Genomic DNA, 20,900 nt, shown 5'->3' with positions numbered 1-20,900 from the left:
CAGGCTCACTAGCAAGTAGAAACAGTAGCAAACCCAAAAAGAGTGCCAGGTTTAATTTGCACTTTAACATTCAAAGTCTACTAAGTGGCAAACCTAATGTGGTGTACTGAAAAGAAGCTAAATAAACCAGCAGATAATGCATTTACAGAACATAATGTTATTTTAACAACATCAATTATTAAACAGCAGCAGGCCATCTGTACATCTAAAACAACAACTCTTAATCTATAACTAAACTGCTGAGGGATAATGATACTGGAATAAAGCAAAGACCCCAAAGCTAGGCCATGCAGCGTCAGGCTGTTATCAGCAATTTTATAAAACAGAAGCTTAATTTATTAAATTATATACACACACACACACACACCCAGGAAAGTTATTTTTAAACAGAAGACAAAAACTTTTATCTTAAACTAGCTAAGTAAAATTGTATTTTATAGAAAAATGAACTAATGTCCACATATTTAATATTCTGAATAGGCTATATCATATCGTTTATGACATAGTTAACAAGTTTGTGGATAAAGGAAAAACTAAATAAAAGTGAAACATCTGTCATACAGTGCTATTCTATAAATAATAATAAAAATTATATAATATTTAATATTGCATTTTTGTATAATTGTCCAATTACATACTATATTACATTTCATGTATTCTTGGGGGCTGCTTAATTTACTTATGCCTCTATCTACATATGCTTAATTGGTTTATTAAATTATTGCTAGGCAAGACTACATAGTATAAAACAAATAATTACATCACATTAAAGAAAGACCCTCTACAGCACGATCCGAACCATTTACTGAAATGAGCTTTTGCTGAACACCGCTGCTTTATTTTAGTTTCAGAGTGTGATCCTGCGACAAGCCAGAAGAGGAAGACAGCGACACACCGCAGAGATTCAATTCACTGGATGAGCAAAATCATTTCTCTATAGTATTGTTTTAAGAGCATTTGAAATGATAATATTATTCTGTAAAATTATCTAACAAAACAGATAAATCTTACAGAGCACACAAAACATATTCATGTTCAAATGTGTTTTATTGTACCAGCTTATTTTATTTGCTTTTCCCTTCCAAGATAAAACAATCTGCATGAATGTGGAGGTAGAAACAGATTTCTCTGGAGAGATACAGCTCATTCACACACACACACACACACTGACAAACACTGTAAGAGCAAATCTCACGTTAAACATGTCCTTCTTATATTTCAACTCCAATCAAAAGAAATGATATGTGATGTGATTATCCTCTCCAGTTCTCAATACTGTAAACTCATTAATTACATGACACTATTCCAGAGGATTTATATCATTGATGCTGATTTAAATGTAAAAATGTATTATATTCTCATGTTTAGTAATAAGAATCACCTCTGAGATTTATGGGAAGCATGTCCAGACGAAATCCATAACACTTGACAACTATTTTAAATGTGCTTAACTATTATTAAAAATAGTGTAATAATACATAAAAAATAAAAAAATAAAATAGTTTCATGAGATTCACTTGCAAAGGTGTTTTTCGATGGGTGCTGTGCATCAAAGTGATCCATAAACTGTTAACGTCTTCCTGTCATCAAATAAATACAGTTTAAGTAAAGTGCTAGAGAGGTTATGACACTTCACCCAGTGACCTCGTAATATTTCCTAAGTGTATCCCGTACGCAGCCGTGACACATGGTGAATTGATATGAAATCAGTCATTAATGTGATTCAGTTTTCAACCCACACTGGACTGGTTTGTTTGCATGTAACATTAAAGAATGTAACCGTGGAGCAGTGAGACAGAAAGAGAGCAAAAAAAGGTGAATATTTCAGTGAACAGGAGAGCAAACAAGCAAGAATGAAATCAAACTGTCAGAAGAAAAAACCCTGCAGGAGTAGAGGCTCGTAACTTTGGCTTCATTCGATCCAGCTGAGGTTCAAGCAGCGAGCGATGAAGGCGTACGTGTCGGCCACCTCCTGAATGACTTTACTGGTGGGCTTTCCTGCGCCGTGGCCCGACTTTGTGTCCACGTAGATAAAGAGAGGGTTTGACTGGCCGGGCCACTGACCGATCACACTCTGCAGTGTGGCGATATATTTGAGCGAGTGCAGCGGCACCACGCGGTCATCATGGTCACCCGTTAACAACAATACAGCGGGATACTGAACCCCGTCAGCTTCTGGGACACGGATATTATGAAGAGGAGAATACCTGCAGGGTCAGAACGTTTACAGCTCTTTAAATTCAGAACAGTTATGATATCTTACTAAGTTAGTTATGCACTTATGTTTTCCTGTAGTACTACTGTAATCTCAGTTGGCCAGATAATGATTTATCTTTTCTGAATTATAAAAATAAATAAAATTATACATATATAACAGCCATTATGACTTAACAAGCGGATAAAATGCATGCACAATAAAATAAAACGCTGAATAAAACTGAATAAAATACAATAAGAAATATTTAAATGCAAAATGTTCAGCTGGTGAATCTGTAGTATTTAAAGATAATAGGTGTATAATCCGTGTTATTTTAGGTTTAGTTATTACAGTATCTTAAGATTTTAAATTAGCTTTAACATTATGTGTCATTATGTAACTATTTAGCTTTAGTTTATTTTTATTTTAGTACTTTCAGGTAATTACCAAGGCCACATTTTTCCATTTAAGCCTCAAATTTTATTTCAACTTTATATTAATTACTGAAAACAACTGAACAGTTTAAGTCAACAACAACAGTGTATATTATAAATAACAGAAACGTATACATATTATTAAGGAATACTAATAAATTCATTAAATAATTGATCCATATTGATATAACCATATTCTATAAAACCAATAAGCCACTTGACGCCGTGCATTACAATGATTTTACCACAGTTAATGGGGTAAAATCACAGTAACAGAATCTCTAGATTGATGTGCTGCTTTAACTGAAATGCAATTATGTCTCAGAAGTGTCGCTGGGTCTGCTGCTCCTAAAAAAGTAGCAATGTATCTGTGCATCACTGAAGCAAGTGGATGTAAACTTACTTGATTAACCAATCAAATTGCTCTTTGATTTCCGAGCAGCCGAAATCAGTGGTCCAGGCATGTCCGATGGTGTACTTATGAAACTTTAACATGTCCATGACACCGACCTGAGCCACAGCACAGCCGAACAGATCAGGTCTCTGATTCACACACGCCGCTGCAGGAGAGAGCCGGGGTTTAGGACCAGGAGAACACAAACCTGTGTGTGTGTGTGTGTGTGTGTGTGCGCGTGTCATACCCACGAGCAGCCCCCCATTGGATCCTCCATTGATGGTGAGTTTTTTGGAGGAAGTGTAACCCTTCTTTATCAGATACTCAGCTGCACACTGAAAGTCAGTGAAACAGTTCTGTTTATTGGCCAACATCCCCGCTGCACAGGAAGACAGAAGAGAGAGACAGATTTCATTAAATGCAACAGAATGATAAAGATATATATATCTTTCAAATGCAAACTACACATAAAATGCAACCATCACTGTAGAATTTACACTACTTTTAACAAATATTTAAGGGGAATGTAAGATTTTGTAACAAATCCTTACTAATTTATTTTGATAAAAAATACTGTAAAAACATTAAAATTGTGAAATATTATCGCAATTTAAAATAACTATTTTCTATTTCTAAAATGTAATTTACTCCTGTTTTGTAAAGCTGTATTTTCATCATCACTCCAGTCTTCAGTGTCACATGATCTTCAGAAATCATTTCTGATTTACTGATCAAGAAACATTATCAATGTTGAACACAATTGTACTGCCTCCTATTTTGTAGAAATCGTGATGCATATTCTCAGGATTTTGTGATGGACAGAAAGGAAATGGAAACATTTAAGTATAATCAATTTCACTTTTTTCATCAAGTGAATGCATCCTTGCTGACAAAAGGTGTTAATTTCTTTAAAGCAAAATCAAACCAAAAAATCGTACTTACCCCTGAGCTACTGTACTATTTAAATCAAATGGAAGCCATTAATACATGGCACACAATTTGCTAGTATTTTATTATGAAAATCTGTGCAGCTCAATCCCTGACAAGCTCCAGAATTAAAGTCACATGCCTTTATGCCACGTCTCTCCATATTCTCCACCTCCTCTGATATTGGCAACAGCTAAAACCCCTCCCAGATGCCTGACGAATATCAGCCGAGAGACACTGAAACACAGAGAGCGAGAGACAGATGCTTACAGGAACAGCACTGCATCAGTGGAGTGTGTGTGACCAGACGGATGTTTCTGTGTTTGGTTTTTATTGCACCTGTAGCTGGGTGTGATGGAAATGTTGAAACCTCCGTATCCGTACAGGAAGGCAGGATGGGAACCGTCCAGCTTGATTCCTTTCTTATGGACAATAAACATTGGGATCTGGGTGCCGTCTTTACTGGGATAGAAGACCTGTAAGAAACAAGCAGACAGGAAGTGAAGCCGATCGTACGGCAGATGGACAGATGAAGCGTCTGCGAGCATCTCGCTGTACCTGAGTGGTCTGATAGTCAGCAGGACTGAAGCCCTTCACCGTGACCTCTCTGAAGATGTGCGGCTCTAGCGGCTCTTTCGTCAGATTGCAGTGATAGATGATCGCTGCAGGAAAACACAACATTACCTGACTGCTGTATACGAGTTATTAAAGGGATAGTACACCCAAAAATTAAAATGTTGTCATCATTTATTCACTCTCACGTTGGTCCAAAACTGTATGAGTTTCTTTTATCTGCTGAACACAAAGAAGATATTGAATATTGTTGGTAACCAAACAGTGGATGGCACTTTTTTTTTTTTTTTTTTCATACTGTGCAAGTCAATGGCTAGCGTCAACTGTTTACCAGCCTTCTTTAAAATATATTCTTTCAGAAGAAACAACTTGAGGGTGAATAAACAATAACAGAATAAAACGTTTTGTACGAACTGTCCCTTTAAGGATCAAAGTTCTTCATTTCAGAAGCTTCTGAATCTTGACGGACCTGGAGAGAGAAACGAGGTGAAGCTGTAGAAGATCTCCGAGTCTTTCTTCCTCCCAGTGAAGCCCACAATCGAGCCGACATCGAGCGGAAACGTGTGTATCTCCTCCCCCGAGGACAGATGGAACATCTTCAGCACGTTCTTCACGTCATGGAGGAAACACACAAACAGGAACCTGGAGTGTGTGCAGGTAGCAAACACTGGAAGAGAGAGATGTGAGAAATAGAAGAGAAAATATGGTTCAGTTTTTGCAATATTTAAATTGTTTTTATTTGAATTATTTAAAAGTATAAAAGATCAAGCCCAATTTAGATAGATAGATAGATAGATAGATAGATAGATAGATAGATAGATAGATAAAAAGTATTGGTTAAGTAAAAAAAAAAAAAAAGTAAAATTAAAATGTATTCAGCAAGAATGCATTCGAGCAAACAAAATTGACACTAAAGACATTACAAATGTCGATATCAATTCTAGATCAAATTGCACAATAATTCAAACAGAATTTTTGCAGTAATCAAAGAAATGTGAAAAAACTGATATTAGAGAGGACCATTATTAATAATTGAGTACAAATGACCAATGAGCAGCAAATTAGAATATCAGAATGATTTCTGAAGATCATGTGACACTGATTTTGGAATATATTACAATAGAAATTTTACTATTTAGAACTATTTAGAAAATAGTTATTTTAAATTGTAATAATATTTCACAATATTACTGTTTTTACTGGATTTTAAAAAATGTATCGTTGGTGAGTATACATGTCTTCTTTCCAAAAACATATATTTTTTAAATATCTTAAAATATCTTAAATTAAAAAATAAAACTATTTTATTATATTATATCCATATATTACTATATGTTATTCTTTTTAAATCAACAAATTGAAAAAAAAAACACACAACCAAAAAAACTGAATTTACAATACATTTAAATTCCATAATGTAAAAGAGAACAATTAATAACGTTTTGATTATGAGATCACGAATTTTGATAATTTTTTACTGCAATAACTTGCAAATGAATTAGGCACAATAAACCCAGGGACATTCATTGAGAAAGTAATCACAGTGAATTCAGATTTGACGTGATCTCAACTCTGCTCACCGATGACATCTTTGTCATGTTGAGGAATCAGCTCTTTCCATTGGCTGATGGACGGCTGGCCGAAGTCGATGTTAATGAGTCGATATTGAGGAGCGTCCAGGTTGGTTTTGAAAGTGAAAACGGTTCCTTCATTTGTGACGTATTCATACTCCGCATCGAAGTTATCAATCAGCTTCACCCATGGCAACAAACCTGTCCTCATTAAGATATACATGAGATCCTGTCAGCAGAAAGACAGCATGTTCATCTGAATAATAATGTTTCTGTGTGTCTGTACCAGTGATTCCCTGCGGCACGGCATTCAGGTCACAGAACCACAGTCTGTTGACGGGGTCACAGCCCTCTCGGATGGACAACAGCACATAACGGCCGTCATCAGACACCTGAAAACACACACACACACACGTCATTCACCACATAACACAATCAGAAACGAAGCACCATCTGTGTGTGTGTTACCTGTGTGTCTTACCTCAGCACCACTCATCCATTTCGGTTGATCTGGAAATTCGGCACACAGGACGTCCTGGGACTGAGGGGTTCCCAACACATGATAGTACAGCTTCTGGTGCAGGTTAGTGGACGTCTCAGTGCCTGAGAGACAGACAGACAGACAGAAGTCTATCAAGATATCTTACTGGTGTTGAAACTAATGCAGAACTACATAAGTTAACGTGAACTGACAAAGAAAAATACCTCTAAAGCATTTATTAATCTTAGTAAATGCGAGTACATCAATCAAAGTAAAGTTATATCTTTTAACATTATAAAAGACCTCTTATTTATTTTTTAAAAACCTTATAAATATTTATTATTTAAATACCTGTGCCTCACTGTAAGCATTTCAATGCATAATTTGTTACTTAGGATTTTTTTTTTGCACATGACTAATAAATCTGGACCTGAGCTGACATGAAATAACGATGAACTGTTGTATTTTTATTAACTAATATTAACAAAGAAATAAATACTGTAACAATTATGTAATTGCTCAATGTTAGCAAATGATAGTTTGCTTGAACTACTGTTAATAAATGGGACCTTATTGTTAACTGTTACCATTAAAGCAATTAAAAAAATCAAGCAATTTTTGGTGATTAAAATAAAATACAATATAAATATTAGGTGAAAAACTTAAACAAAAATAGGAAATTATATAGGTTAAAGTGCTAAAACTACTCAAATTAAAATGAATAGAAAATGTATAACATTAGCTGTTAAAAATATTGAAATAATATTGAAATAATATTTAAAAAGCTGAATTAAATTATAATATAGAAATACTAGATTGAAAGGTTAGGTTAAATTGCTAAGAACATTCAAACAAAACAAATAATTATAAAAAATAAAGCTACAAAAAGAGAAATATAAAAAAAAACTAAATTAAAAAATAATATTAATAAAATTGGCAAACACACATAAAAATACCAAAGCTTAAAATGAGATTGAAAACTGAAAATATAAAGATACGTGCTAATATTAAATATTAATAAATACTAAAAAGGATGTAAATACCTAACACTGTCTCTTATACCTGCATGTGTGAATTTGTGCACCACGTGTGTTAGTGTGTGTTTTTACCGTCACTCTTGCCCTCCTGCTCAGGATAAGAGTTATAGAAGAGTCCCTTTCCGTCGTGAGTCCAGGACATGCAGGTGAATTTGACCCTCTCCAGTCGGTCCTCCAGAAGTACGGCGCCATCCACACGCAAGAAGCGCATCTCAACCCAGTCAGAGCCGCTCGTGCTGGTGCCGTACGCCAGGTACTCGCCATCCTCAGAGAATGCATAACCTGAGATTAAACCACGAGACTTAGCTGACGGTCAATACAGCGATACACACTGCATCAGACAAACTCAGAAACATCCAGCACCTCGTAAAGCGACCGTGCCGTCCTCTGAGAAGGTGTTTGGGTCCAGGAACACACTGGGCTCAGCTTCGAGGTTCTCCTGCATGTACAAAACACTCTGGTTCTGCAGACCAGTGTTGTAAAAGTGAAAATACCTTAAAAAAACAAAAAATGGGTTTATTAGGGCAGGACTTCAGGGAACATACACTTCCTTTCAACAGTTTTTTCATTTTTTTTATGTTTTTGAAAGACATCTCTCCTGCTCACAGAGAATGCATTCATTTTCATAATGTCGTGAAATATTATTGCACTTTTAAAATAACTGTTTTCTATGTGAATATATTGAAAATTTAATTTATTTCTGTGATCAAAGCTGTATTTTCAGCATCATTACTCCACATCATTAGTGTCACATGATCTTCAGAAATCATTGATATGTTGATTTACTGATCAAGATACATTTTCTGATTATCATCAATTTTGAAAAGATTTGTGCTGCTGAACAGTTTTGTGGAAATTGTGATATATTACCATTTAAAAGTTGGGGATATGTACAATTAATAAAATAAAATATTTATATTTTAGCTATATAAGCTAAAATGACAGTAAAGATATTTATAATGTTACAAAATATTTATATTTCAAAATAGTGCTATTCTTTTGAACTTTCGATTCATAAAAGAATCTTGAAAAAAAATATCAAATTTTTCCAAGAAAATGATTAAACAGTACAAATGTTTTCAACATTGCTAAAAATCAATAATAATCGATAACTAAGCAGCATATCAGAATGATTTCTGAAGGATCATGTGACACTGAAGACTGAAGTAATGATGCTGAAAAATCAGCTTTGCATCACAGGAATAAATTACATTTTAAAACATATTCAAATAGAAAATATTACTGTTTTTTCATCAAATAAGTGCAGCTTAGGTAAACATAACAGAAATCTTTCAAAAACATACAAAAACTGAACTATTCCACACATTTGACTGTAAGTGTATGTGCTCACAATTACAAAACAAAAACATGGAGAGCATTTTATATTTTATTCTGTTGCAGTGCACGGTCTCCCATTCTAAACAATTAATTTCATTCGTTATTTGTTCACATCTCACCTGTTCCCGCGTTTGAAGGGGCAGCTGTATTTGGGGTAGTCATAGAGTTCAGTCATACGGTTCTTAAAGATGTCTCTGATCTCACACTGCTCCAGGAACGGCAGGGTCAGCTGATTCTGAGCGTTCACAAACGCCTGACAGACACAAAAACATCACACATCACACATGAGTAATATCTCAGTTATACAGAATCATAATTCACGTGCTCGTGTGGAGATCACCTGTGTTTTTTCACTGTCAGGATCCTCCAGCCAGCTGTAGGGATCAGGAACTTTACAGCCATGATAGTCATCCACCTGATAACACATATACACATGCATCACATGAGCACTGAGGTCCCTATCACATCATAGTACAGGTGGAAGAGAACAGGGACTCAACCAATGCGGTGGCTTTAGGGGCGGGACTATCTGTTTGTTCGTCCAATCGTCCACAGGAAGAGTTTTTGGAGCATTTAGATTTTATTTTTATTTTTTATTTTTTTATGAAGCATCAATTTCTTTCAAGAACATAAACCCGTTTTATAGATTACAAACGTAGTATATGCATTCATACGACGGCTTTTAGTGCAACATTGAGAAAAAAAAAAAATATATATATATATATATATATATATATATATATATATATATATAGATAGATTACGAGAATAAAGTGGAAACATTATGAGAATAAAGTCGAAATGTTTAGAGAATAAAGTCTAAATATTACGAGATTAAAATCGAAATATTACAAGAATAAAAAATATTTATATATTTATATATATTTATTCTCGAAACATAGACTTCATTCTCTTACAGTAAATAAGTAACTTACTTATTTACAGTAAATAAATAAGAGAAATGGGTCTTAAATGTATGATAGATAGATAGATAGATAGATAGATAGATAGATAGATAGATAGATAGATAGATAGATAGATAGATAGATAGATAGATAGATAGATAGATAGATAGATAGATAGCCATTCATTCATCCTTTCATCTATTCATTCATGTCTTTTTTCTCTCTATTATTCAGTCACTCACCACTGATTCGTCCTTATAGGCGTTTAGATACTGGAAAGCCATTATTCAGAGATCTGCCGAGCTGATGAACAGATGAAATAATGTTAGGAAGAAATAAACCGAGACGAGTGTTGAAGAGTTTAGTGCTGTAGAGCAGCAGCACAATGTCCGGAATCAACAGTCAAAGACTTCGTGCAAAGACAAACGCGCTGCTGGAAAAAGCGCCGGGATCCTCACAGCGCCCTCTGCTGGTCCCTCAAACACACGCCGAGCCGTGATCACGCCTCATGAATATTAATTAGGTTCATCTTACGTTCATTCTGAATATCGTCTTTCGATAAGTGGTCATTAATATCTTGTTTATTATGTTTATTGCAATCCATAGGTATACAGTTTAATTTAGTTGGATTTTACTTTTATTAGACGATTTTTTGTTATTTTAATTCCTCTTCTTTTTTATGTAGGCCCTGCTACTTTATGCAGATCACTGCACAGCGCGTGTATAAACAAACGACGTCGTGGGTGAAAGATTTTGAGTGAAAACTAAATTAAATAACGCACAATAAACATTATTGCCATCTTTTATGGTAATTGTTTGTGCTGTTTGGAGCTTTACAATCACCATCCCCTTCTCATGAAGGTGAGTAAAAATGACCTTATTTATTTATTTCTCTTGTAAAGCACTTTCATTTACAGGTGCATCTCAGTAAATTAGAATGTCGTGGAAAAATTAATTTCAGTAATTCAACTCAAATTGTGAAACTCGTGTATTAAATAAATTCAGTGCACACAGACTGCAGTAGTTTAAGTGTTTGGTTCTTTTAATTTTGACGATTGTCTCACTATTTCAACAAATTAGAATATGGTGACATGTCAATCAGCTAATCAACTCAAAACACCTCAAAGGTTTCCTGAGCCTTCAAAATGTTCTCTCAGTTTGGTCCACTAGGCTACACAATAATGGGGAAGACAGACAGTTATCTAGAACACAATCATTGACACCCTTCACAAGTAGGGTAAGCCACAAACATTCATTGCCAAAGAAGCTGGCTGTTCACAGAGTGCTGTATCCAAGTATGTTAACAGAAAGTTGAGTGGAAGGAAAAAGTGTGGAAGAAAACAATGCACAACCAACCGAGAGAACCCCAGACTTATGAGGATTGTCAAGCAAAATCGATTCAAAAATTTGAGTGAACTTCACAAGGAATGGACTGATGCTGGGGTCAAGGCATCAAAAGCCACCACACACAGACATGTCAAGAAATTTGACTACAGTTGTCGTATTCTACTTGTTAAGCCACTCCTGAGGCATCTTACCTCGGCTAAGAATAAGAAGAAGAAGAAGAACTGGACTGTTGCCCAGTGGTCCAAAGTCCTCTTGTCAAATGAGAGCAAGTTAAGTTTTTTATATCATTTGGAAACCAAGGTCCTAGAGCCTGGAGGCAGGGTGGAGTAGCTCATAGCCCAAGCTGCTTGAAGTCCAGTGTTAAGTTTCCACAGTCTGTGATGATTTGGGGTGCAATGTCATCTGCTGGTGTTGGTCCATTATGTTTTTTGAAAACCAAAGTCACTTCGTGCTTCCTTCTGCTGACCAGCTTTTTGAAGATGCTGATTTTATTTTCCAGCAGAATTTGGCACCTGCCCACACTGTCAAAAGCACCAAAAGTTGGTTAAATGACCATGGTGTTGGTGTGCTTGACTGGCCAGCAAACTCACTGGACCTGAACCCCAGAGAGAATCTATGAGGTATTGTCAAGAGGAAGATGAGAAAACAAGAGACCAAACAATGCAGATGAGCTGAAGGCCACTGTCAAAGAAACCTGGGCTTCAGACCACCTCAGCAGTTCCACAAACTGATCACCTCCATGCCACACTGAACTGAGGCTGTACTTAAAGCAAAAGGAGCCCCTAACAAGTATTGAGTACATGTACAGTAAATTAACATACTTTCCAGAAGGCCAACAGTTTACTAAAAATGCTTTTTAATTGGTCTTATGAAGTATTCTAATTTGTAGAAATAGTGAATTGGTGCCAATAGTGAATGATGTGAGCCAAAATCATCACAATTAAAAGAACTAAAGACTTAAATTACTTCAGTCTGTGTGCACTGAATTTATTTAATACACAAGTTTCACAATTTGAGAATTTTACAATTACTGAAATAAATGAACTTTTCCATGACATTCAAATTTATTGAGATGCACTTTATTTATTTATTTATTTATTTATCTAGGCCTGTTTATTTATTTATTCATTCATTCATGCATTCGTTCGTTCATTCATAAAATTTTTAAGCCACATTTATATACTTAAAATATGTTGTTCTTGCAACACAGAAATTAAAATATCAGATATATAGAAAATCTGAAAATATCAGAATAATGTAAGTCTTCTTACAAAAGCTAATTCAGTTTATGTGTCTTCTTCATCAGAAAAGAGCAACAGCATAACTTCCAAAACAAGATCATGGTTTTGTTTCATTTGAAAAAGTATCATGTGAGTTTTTTATTATTATTATTCAGCATTGATTACGAACAGATATCAAAACTTTCAAAACTTGCATTTCTGAGCTGTCAAATAGAGACCATGTGAGATTCTGCGAAATGCACATTCAAAGAGAGAAAGACTCAGAGGGGTGGAGGAAAACATCAGGGTGGAGTTTGTCTTCAGATGGTGTTTGAATGAAAACGCAAGTTTCTACACATTCAAGAGAAACAGAGACGGAGAGCTGGACTGCAGCGTCCTCCTACAGACATCTGAACAGAAGCTCACACTGACTCAACATAAGCCACAGTAAGTGCTTTTACTCTATTTGAACATGCATTTGGTCTGGCCTATGGAGCGTGTGAATCAGCTGAATCTCGGGCTGAAGGAAACCTCTTTAGGTCAGATGTTGAGTGTGTGTTGTGGTGGCAGCGCTGTGTGTGAGCGAGAACTGCTCTGGTGTTAAGTTTCATTCTTACTGCTTTTGTTACTTTGAATTCTCATATCAGTCTGACATGTCGTGGACCTGTCAAATGTGTGCTTTTGGTCTTACTGCAATAAAAAAAGAAGAAGAATTGCATTCTTTGAGTACAATTGTATTGCTCAGTAGTTTCTCACTTTATCTAAGATTTCATATAATCATCAACTTTGTCTCAGAACAAAACTCCTTAGGAGAATAAAATATACAAATAAAACAACTGGTGACATACGGTACAATAAAAGCATAGAGCCATAAAATAAATGCAAATGAGCGCATGTTTTTTGCTTTTGATTGCAAATGTTGGAAAATATGCATTTGTTTTCATTTTGGAAAAGAGATCTCATTTGTGTTTTGCTGGAAATGTATCTAAGATGCAGATGGTTTTGTTTCTTCAAAGTATATATGGTGAAATTTAGCATTGCGTCACTCGCCCACCAATGGATCCTTGCCAGTGAATGGGTGCCGTCAGAATGAGAGTCCAAACAGCTGATTTAAACAAAAAAAGATGCATGTTTGTTAGAAACAAATCCAACTACAAAATGTTGCTTCTAGCCAAGTATAAAACCATAATCAATAATAATGCTTCCTTCAGTCGAATAGTAATCTCATACTTGGAATTAGGAGAGAAATATGCACACATCAAGCAATGCAGGCAAAACACTATTTTGGTGCATTTTGATGTGAGTGTAAAAATATTTAACTGAAGGAAGCTTGTAAGCCAGAAGCAATGGTTTAACGTTAGAAATGTCTTTATGAAGGATTTATTTTAAACTGACATGCATATGTTTGCTTCACATGACATTAACTGATGGACTGGTATGGTGTGGATTATTGTGATGTTTTTATCAGTTGTTTGGACTCATTCTGACGGCACCCATTCACTGCAGAGAATCCATTGATGAGCAAGTGATGCAATGCTATCGCCCACGCATAATTGTTCAGAATATTTATTTTTTATTTTTGCATTGATGATCATGTTGATAATTTTCTTGCCATTCACAGGTGTAATCTCCACTCGGATTGATTATGCCATCAAAAACAAACACAACAACAGCAAAGGAGAACATCACTGAACAAACTGAGGAGAAGAAAGTGGATGTGAGACACAACCATCATGTTAAAGATCAATGTGTGCCTGACTTTCATGGATGGAAGGAAACCATAGACCAGACATCATTACCCAGAAACCTCAGATTTGCATATCACAATCAGGTACATACATGCATAGATGCATAGTGGCACGATATTTTATTTGGACACCTAAATCACACTTAAATTGAGTGTGTTATAGTTAATCAAAATAATTTGTTACCTAAAATAAAATAAATGTTAAATACATAGTCAAAATTTCTCATTTACATTTAATTTAAATATAAATATTGTGTATAGTGTGTGTGTGTGTGTGTGTGTGTATGTGTGTGTATATATATATATATATATATATATATATATATATATATATATATATATATATATAGCAAAAACACTAAACTAAATTACTAAAACTAGTAAATAGTATCATAATTATACTTAATTAACACATAAGATTAATGTGTGAACCTGAGGTACATCCACTCAAAATAAATTCATTAAAATTTACACTTATATGCTCATGCACAAAATTGCTTCATATTTCAAAGTGTTCACAAAGCAATTTTTGCATATAAAGAGGCTCTTTGTTGTCTTTTTTTTCCTAATGGTGTGCCATCAGAAGGTGCTGGGTGTTTTCACCACAGGGGTCATTCCTGCAGGGACCCACTTCGGCCCGCTGCTCGGAGAACATCTTCACCCTGAACATTTGCCTGCAAACATCCACGGAAAACACATCTGGATGGTATGTCAGCAGATGTGAGAAAGATAAGAAGCATGTGTGTGAGAAAGAGAGAGATCGAAAACCATTTTGAGTCATTGGGGTTCATATTTACCAGTCATGCTTCAGGGGTGTGTATGCTCGTTTTGGGTTTCTCTGACGCACTGCTCCTCGCTTACATGTGCCAGTAAAGCAACACACTCGTGTCTCACACACTGACTCAGCAAGGAAGTGGCTGACAGGCACACACACACACACACACACACAGACAAAGAGAGAGCATGTTTCCAGAAAACCTTAATAGATCATTCTGATGAATTTGCAGTACCACTGAATTTCACACATCACATTCAGTCAATATTTCTGACGTATACGTACATTTTCTCAGGGTTAGACATTTGTGGGGGGAAAATGGCCTCAAAATTCTAAAATATAAAAAATTTATAAAACACTCTAAATTCATACTGAAATATTACAGATGTCTTATACAAGCAAAAAAAGGTGTATAAAATAGTAAATATTAAATAAATAATTATTTAGACTGAGAACTTACACTTCAATTTAAAAGTTTAAAGTCTGTAGGTCTTTTTTATATTAATAAATATATAAATAAATAATGTAATATTATGAAAATTAAATAATAAATGTATAATGTTATGAAATATTTATATCTTAAATAAATGCTCTACTTTTGAACATTAGATTCCACAAAGTATCCTGATTTACACAAAATAAATATTTACAACACTGACAATAATCATGTTTCTTGAGCAGCCTTGATGCTGATGCTGAAAATTCAGCTTTGATCACAGAAATAAATTACATTTTAACACATATTTAAATAGACAGTTATTTTAAATTCCATTAATATTTCACAATTGTACTGGTTTTACTGTATTTTTGATCAAATGAATGCAGCCTCAGTGAGCATAAGATATGACCTGAAACGTTTGAACAGTAGTGACACATAGTATGTTTTAAAGGCCTATACTAAATTATGCACCCATAAATGTAAAAAAAGAAAAGAAAAAAAAAGAAAAGAAAAATTCTAGAGGAGTAAATATTGCTTTAAATGGAAATGAATTTGCTCTCTCTGTATGACCACATCAAACGCAAAGCATGCAAGTGCTATCTCTTAAGTTCAATATTAGACTGGAGGAACTAAACTGAAAAAAGAAAGAGAGAAATAGAAACAGGTGCTGTAAGGTCAAACAGTCGATCTGTTCAAACGGCAGCTAAAAGACTGAATCAACAACTAAACCACACCAACTCTCACTTTCACACAGTCGCTCGCGCAAACAGATGTGCACTTTCAATCTGAGAACAAAACACTAATCTCATGCGGTTTCATTTCCTAAACCCGTCAGGATGCTTATTAGTGCTTGCTAAGCATAACTATTGCCATTGCTCATACTGACACTGACGGATGATTAAAACAAGGTGGAAAAAAGTGTCATTTTTAATCTTCTGGTTGTGTTTTTATTCTCTTACAAAGATCTTCTCAGACGGGCGATTGCATCACTTCTTGTCTTGTGAGGATGAGAGAGGCAGCAACTGGATGCGCTGTGTAAATTATGCCCCGTCTCCTTGGCAACAGAATCTTTCCGCATTCCAAATTGGAATGCAGATTTACTTCTATGCCATGAAGGTTCTAATGCCGGGGGAGGAGCTACTGGTGGGGCGGAGCCTAAACCCTGAACAGCCAATGAGCACCAGCCTCAGAACTGCCTACCTAAAACAGCCACTTCCTACACACTGTGAGTGACGACCACATTAAAAGGCAAAATAAATTGTATTAGTTATATATTTTGCTGTTTCATGGGATTTCAGCTTCTAGGCTTCAAATTAACTCCATTTACTTAATTTGACACATTTCATTGGCTTTTGCAGCCATGAAAATAGTTCAGTTTTGGTTTTTAATGGCAAGGTGGTTATATTCCATTTAGTTTCTTTATCAAGTTAATTCAGGAACATGATTGGAACATTTTGTTTGTTAAATTCAAGTTTTAGTTTTTTTAAATGCCAAGCAAGCAAGTTGAGCATATTAGCATTCTCAAATAAACACTTAAACACGTCTACTTTTATTTGTGCACACTCACAATATCAACAAAACGTTGTGCTTTTGTAAAATAAACAAAACAAACATAGTAACTTTCTGCAGTCTCGATCTTGAGCAGGAACGCTTCACAAAAACTGAAGCAAAACTCAGCAAATACTTGCATCACAGACACAAATATATTTATAGAATGCTATAAATTACTATTTTAAAACTAAATAATTTGTATCAAAAATGATAATAGACTATGTAATCCATAAAGATGCATTTCTGTCTAAAGGCGCTTCCAATGACAAGATAGCGAGTCAGAATCGTCAACTTAATACTATTTTTTACTCTATTTTTATTTGTTTGTTTGTTTTGGGGCGACTATGCCAAGATTTGTGTTTGCATGCAGTACAAATAGCCCACAGCTGTATTTTAGTGTCAGGGTGAAAATAACTAACTAAAATAAGATTGACATCATAATATTTTAAGAATAAAGTCAAAATTACAACAATAAAATGTTATACTGCGTGAATTTAATGTGAAAATTATACCTATACTCCACCAAAAAAAAAAGTCTGTGGCATCAAACCTGTCGCTCTTCACATTTAATATTAAAAACAGCAGTAAAACGTAGGCTTATTGATGTTTTGAAACTCTAATTGATTGATTTAATGAGACATTTGTTTCTATTAAATTGTTCCGATATTTTTTCAATATGCTTTCAAATATTTATTCATGTTAATTTTGTGCTGCAAATATTAAAGAGGAAAATATCATTGATTCACATGCCACTTGAACTGAAGCAAATATCTTATCTCACATTCTAAAACACATTTATTGCTTGAATTTGATCTTAAATATGAAACTTTGTGTTATAATAAAAGTAACAAAGCACAAAGCACAAAGCTTTTTGCGATTATTTGGTGGCTTTTGCTTACAGGCCGGGGCTGACGTGCTACGCTACAACACATATCTGAATTTTCCTCCTGCAATGAGTCAGACATCTCCACTTCAGTAGCACTTACATAAATTACAGTTTATAGTCTTGTTCATGTCTATATCCTGGAGGTTTTTACAGAAGGGTTTGTTCATATATATTTCACCAGGTTTTGAACATTTTATTCCTGAAAACATGGTGATTTTTTTTTTCTGGCTGCTGACATTTTTTTCTGATTCATGGAGTGATAAAAACAGAAATAAAAAAATCCCAACCTTTAACTCTAATATTTAGACAAAATGAAACAAAAATTTTGAACCAGACACATTTCTGTAAACGTATACAAATTAGTGCATATTTAACAGATGTATCACTCAGTTACTTTTTAACCCTATTCAGCTAGGACTAGGTCATCTTGCCTTAAAGATTTTTCTTCTATTTTAACAATTCACTCAAATGTTCTCTGAATATTTTGTGTGTTTTCCTGCTTCAGCTCATTCTCAGCATAAAGATCAAGTGAGGAGGAAAAAGCGAGGTTACACGGTCACTGAAATCCTGGATCTGGATCGCCGGACTGATCATCACACAGAAGCTCTTCCCAACAAACCGCTTAACTCCATCACACAAAAGAAATATGGGGAAAAAGTGACCAGAGACCTGCAGAATCCAAAATTACCGCCGTTTTTAATGACTAATGCCATCTCTGAGGTCTCTTTACACTTGAAAATGGCATCTAGTGTAGGGAAGCATGTATACACCTCTGCTATCCCACAGTCCTCTGTGCCAATGTATATATGGCCTGTTATTCAATACATGCCGTCACATCAGCCAGTGGGTTTGGGCCGAACAACGCCACACATGTCCTATAATATTCCACCAATCCACATGTATCCATCTCTCTTGCATCCAACATCCAATAAGAATCATCTGTCATTAGCGTTGACCAGTAGAGGTGACTCCATAATTAAAGTGACAGACTCTGTAAAGAGAGAAACGAATCGGAAAGGCTCTACAAACCAACCGCCAGCCCTCACTAAAGCAACCGGTCCGTCTCCGACTGAAGTGGCCAGTGCTGATGACATCACAGCCCAGAGAGACTCAGCTGAGATGGGCGTGGCTTCCTCGGGTGTCTCCGCCTCCGCCAGTCACAGCACAGAGTCTCAGGATGGCCAAAAGCGACAGATTGTAGGTTACAAGTCTTTACCGTATCCATTACAGAGACAGAATGGAAAGATCCAGTATAAGTGCAACGTGTGCGGAAAGAACTTCAGTCAACTGTCCAATCTGAAGGTACATGGGTTATTATCTTTTATGGATCTGATTTATTAATTGCAGTTTTAGTTTTTCAGTGAAGAATGTCAGAGATGATGATATATAAGGATTTTTTTTTAAATTAAAACTGGTCGGAAATAATATATCAGGGTTATTATATTAAATTATTAACTAAAAGTAAAACCTTAAAAATAAATAAAATAAACATTATCTGAAATAAAATATAAAAAAAAATCTAACAATTATTTTTTTGTTTTTTATTTCAGCTTATTGCCAAGGCATCAGTCCTCGTTTCATTTCAGTTAGTTTAGAAAATAACTAAAACGGAAATAATATATTTTTTTAAATCTACTAAAAATAACAAATGAACAACAACATTTTTAAACTGTAACCAAATTTAAAGTGGAAAATATACTAAAAAGAATAAAAAATATTAAAGAACTATTATAGTATATCAATTAAAAATAAAAATGTTTTTCAAAGACGTCTTGTGGCTCAAGGTTGCTGGCAAAAAGCTGCTTCAAATATATTTGAAAATATAATTTAGCCCTGTGAATATTCAGCATCATAACTCCAGTCTTCAGTGTCACATGATCCATCAGAAATCATTATGATATCCAGATTTGTTGCTAAAAAAAATTTTTAATGTTTATTTATTTATTTATTTTTCACTAAATCTCTCGGTTCTCGGCTTTCTGTTCTTCAGGTGCACCTGAGGGTTCACAGCGGTGAGAAACCATACAAGTGCAATATCTGCAGGAGGAACTTTTCCCAGCTGGCTCACCTTCAAAAGCACATCCAGGTTCATACAGGAGAGAAACCACATGAATGCCAGGTAAGAGCAGAGCACACAGAGGAACATCTCACAGATGTCTAGCAGAGTCAGTGGAGATCTCATATGTCATCTCGTGTGCAGGTGTGTAACAGGCGCTTCAGCAGCTGCAGTAACCTGAAGACTCACATGCGGCTGCACTCGGGCGAATCCAAAGGTTTGATCTGAGTGAAGGTGCAGCGAAGCTTGAGGCTGCCATGGAGGCAGAGTCTATCAAGAAGATGTGTCAGGTGTTCTGGCCGGGTGCAGCTCCACCTGTTGTCCAGCAGGGAGCAACACAAGCCCAAACAGTAGTGACACCTGATTCATCCAGCTCTCCTTCTCCAGAGATTTCCATTAGACAGAAAGAAGGAGATCAGTAAATTGTTGATTGAGATTGAGATTTAATTAAATTAGCACTTTTATTCAGCAAGGATGCATTCAATTGATCTAAAACTAACAGTAAATACATTTATAATGTAACATTATATATGTTCAAATAAATGCTGTTCGTTTGAACTTTCTATTTTTTTAGAATCAAAAAAAAAAAAGTTTCCACAAAAATTTGACTTCTGAAGGATCATGTGACACTGAAGACTGGAGTAACGATGAAAAAAATACATTTTACAATATATTCAAATAGATAAGTTATTTTAAATTGCAATAATATTTCACAATGTTGCTGTTTTTATTGTATTTCTGATCAAATAAATGCCTAGGTGAGCTTAAAGACTTAAAACGCTTACTGAGCCAAAACTTTTGAATGATAGTGTGTGTGAATGAACAGCATCTAAATGCACAGTGCTTAATGTTATATAATGTTGTCATTTGTTTTATTTGTTATTAAAAAACTACTGACATGTTATATATTTTTAAGGAGAGATTAGGGCAAGTAGTCACACTGGGTTTTATTTTAGTTTTTATCCAAAATCATAATTTTTGTGTAATATCATTTTTGTATAATAACAATGGAGCACAGTAGA

At 35.0% G+C, this 20,900-nt stretch overlaps 2 protein-coding genes across 2 annotated transcripts; one reads left to right on the top strand and one right to left on the bottom strand.

The window, feature by feature from the left end:
* Window positions 1-1,028: 1,028 nt before the first annotated feature.
* Window positions 1,029-10,275, bottom strand: LOC127984181 (prolyl endopeptidase-like). Its single transcript, XM_052586700.1, has 15 exons — window positions 10,100-10,275; window positions 9,293-9,367; window positions 9,072-9,205; window positions 7,978-8,108; window positions 7,687-7,896; window positions 6,578-6,699; window positions 6,383-6,488; window positions 6,106-6,297; window positions 4,995-5,192; window positions 4,511-4,614; window positions 4,292-4,428; window positions 4,095-4,189; window positions 3,273-3,404; window positions 3,035-3,191; window positions 1,029-2,207 (listed from the first exon to the last, which is right to left on the bottom strand). Exons 1-15 carry the CDS (start codon window positions 10,139-10,141, stop codon window positions 1,913-1,915), a joined length of 2,130 nt encoding a protein of 709 aa, XP_052442660.1. The 5' UTR covers window positions 10,142-10,275; the 3' UTR covers window positions 1,029-1,912.
* A 256-nt stretch (window positions 10,276-10,531) lies between these two features.
* LOC127984183 (PR domain zinc finger protein 1) lies at window positions 10,532-20,171 on the top strand. The gene is made up of 8 exons (XM_052586703.1): window positions 10,532-10,718; window positions 12,511-12,871; window positions 14,046-14,255; window positions 14,755-14,877; window positions 16,349-16,610; window positions 18,328-19,124; window positions 19,813-19,941; window positions 20,023-20,171. Exons 3-8 carry the CDS (start codon window positions 14,070-14,072, stop codon window positions 20,104-20,106), a joined length of 1,581 nt encoding a protein of 526 aa, XP_052442663.1. The 5' UTR covers window positions 10,532-10,718; window positions 12,511-12,871; window positions 14,046-14,069; the 3' UTR covers window positions 20,107-20,171.
* The last annotated feature ends 729 nt before the right edge of the window (window positions 20,172-20,900 follow it).

Source organism: Carassius gibelio, chromosome B20, assembly GCF_023724105.1.
Source record: "Carassius gibelio isolate Cgi1373 ecotype wild population from Czech Republic chromosome B20, carGib1.2-hapl.c, whole genome shotgun sequence".
Lineage (NCBI taxonomy): Eukaryota > Metazoa > Chordata > Actinopteri > Cypriniformes > Cyprinidae > Carassius > Carassius gibelio.
The sequence above is the reverse complement of the archived record's forward strand: the minus strand, read 5'-3'. Positions and strand labels throughout refer to the sequence as shown.

Bases quoted from the DNA above. Each gene is read 5' to 3' on its own strand.
- LOC127984181 (XM_052586700.1), bottom strand. From the start codon at position 10,141: ATGGCTTTCCAGTATCTAAACGCCTATAAGGACGAATCAGTG. The intron at 9,206-9,292 runs GTGATCTCCACA...TGTGTCTGTCAG, and splicing joins CTGACAGTGAAAAAACACAG to GCGTTTGTGAACGCTCAGAA. The intron at 4,190-4,291 runs GTGCAATAAAAA...TCTGTGTTTCAG, and splicing joins TCCATCACACCCAGCTACAG to TGTCTCTCGGCTGATATTCG.
- LOC127984183 (XM_052586703.1), top strand. From the start codon at position 14,070: ATGCCATCAAAAACAAACACAACAACAGCAAAGGAGAACATCACTGAA. The intron at 16,611-18,327 runs GTGAGTGACGAC...TTCCTGCTTCAG, and splicing joins ACAGCCACTTCCTACACACT to CTCATTCTCAGCATAAAGAT. The intron at 19,125-19,812 runs GTACATGGGTTA...TCTGTTCTTCAG, and splicing joins GTCAACTGTCCAATCTGAAG to GTGCACCTGAGGGTTCACAG.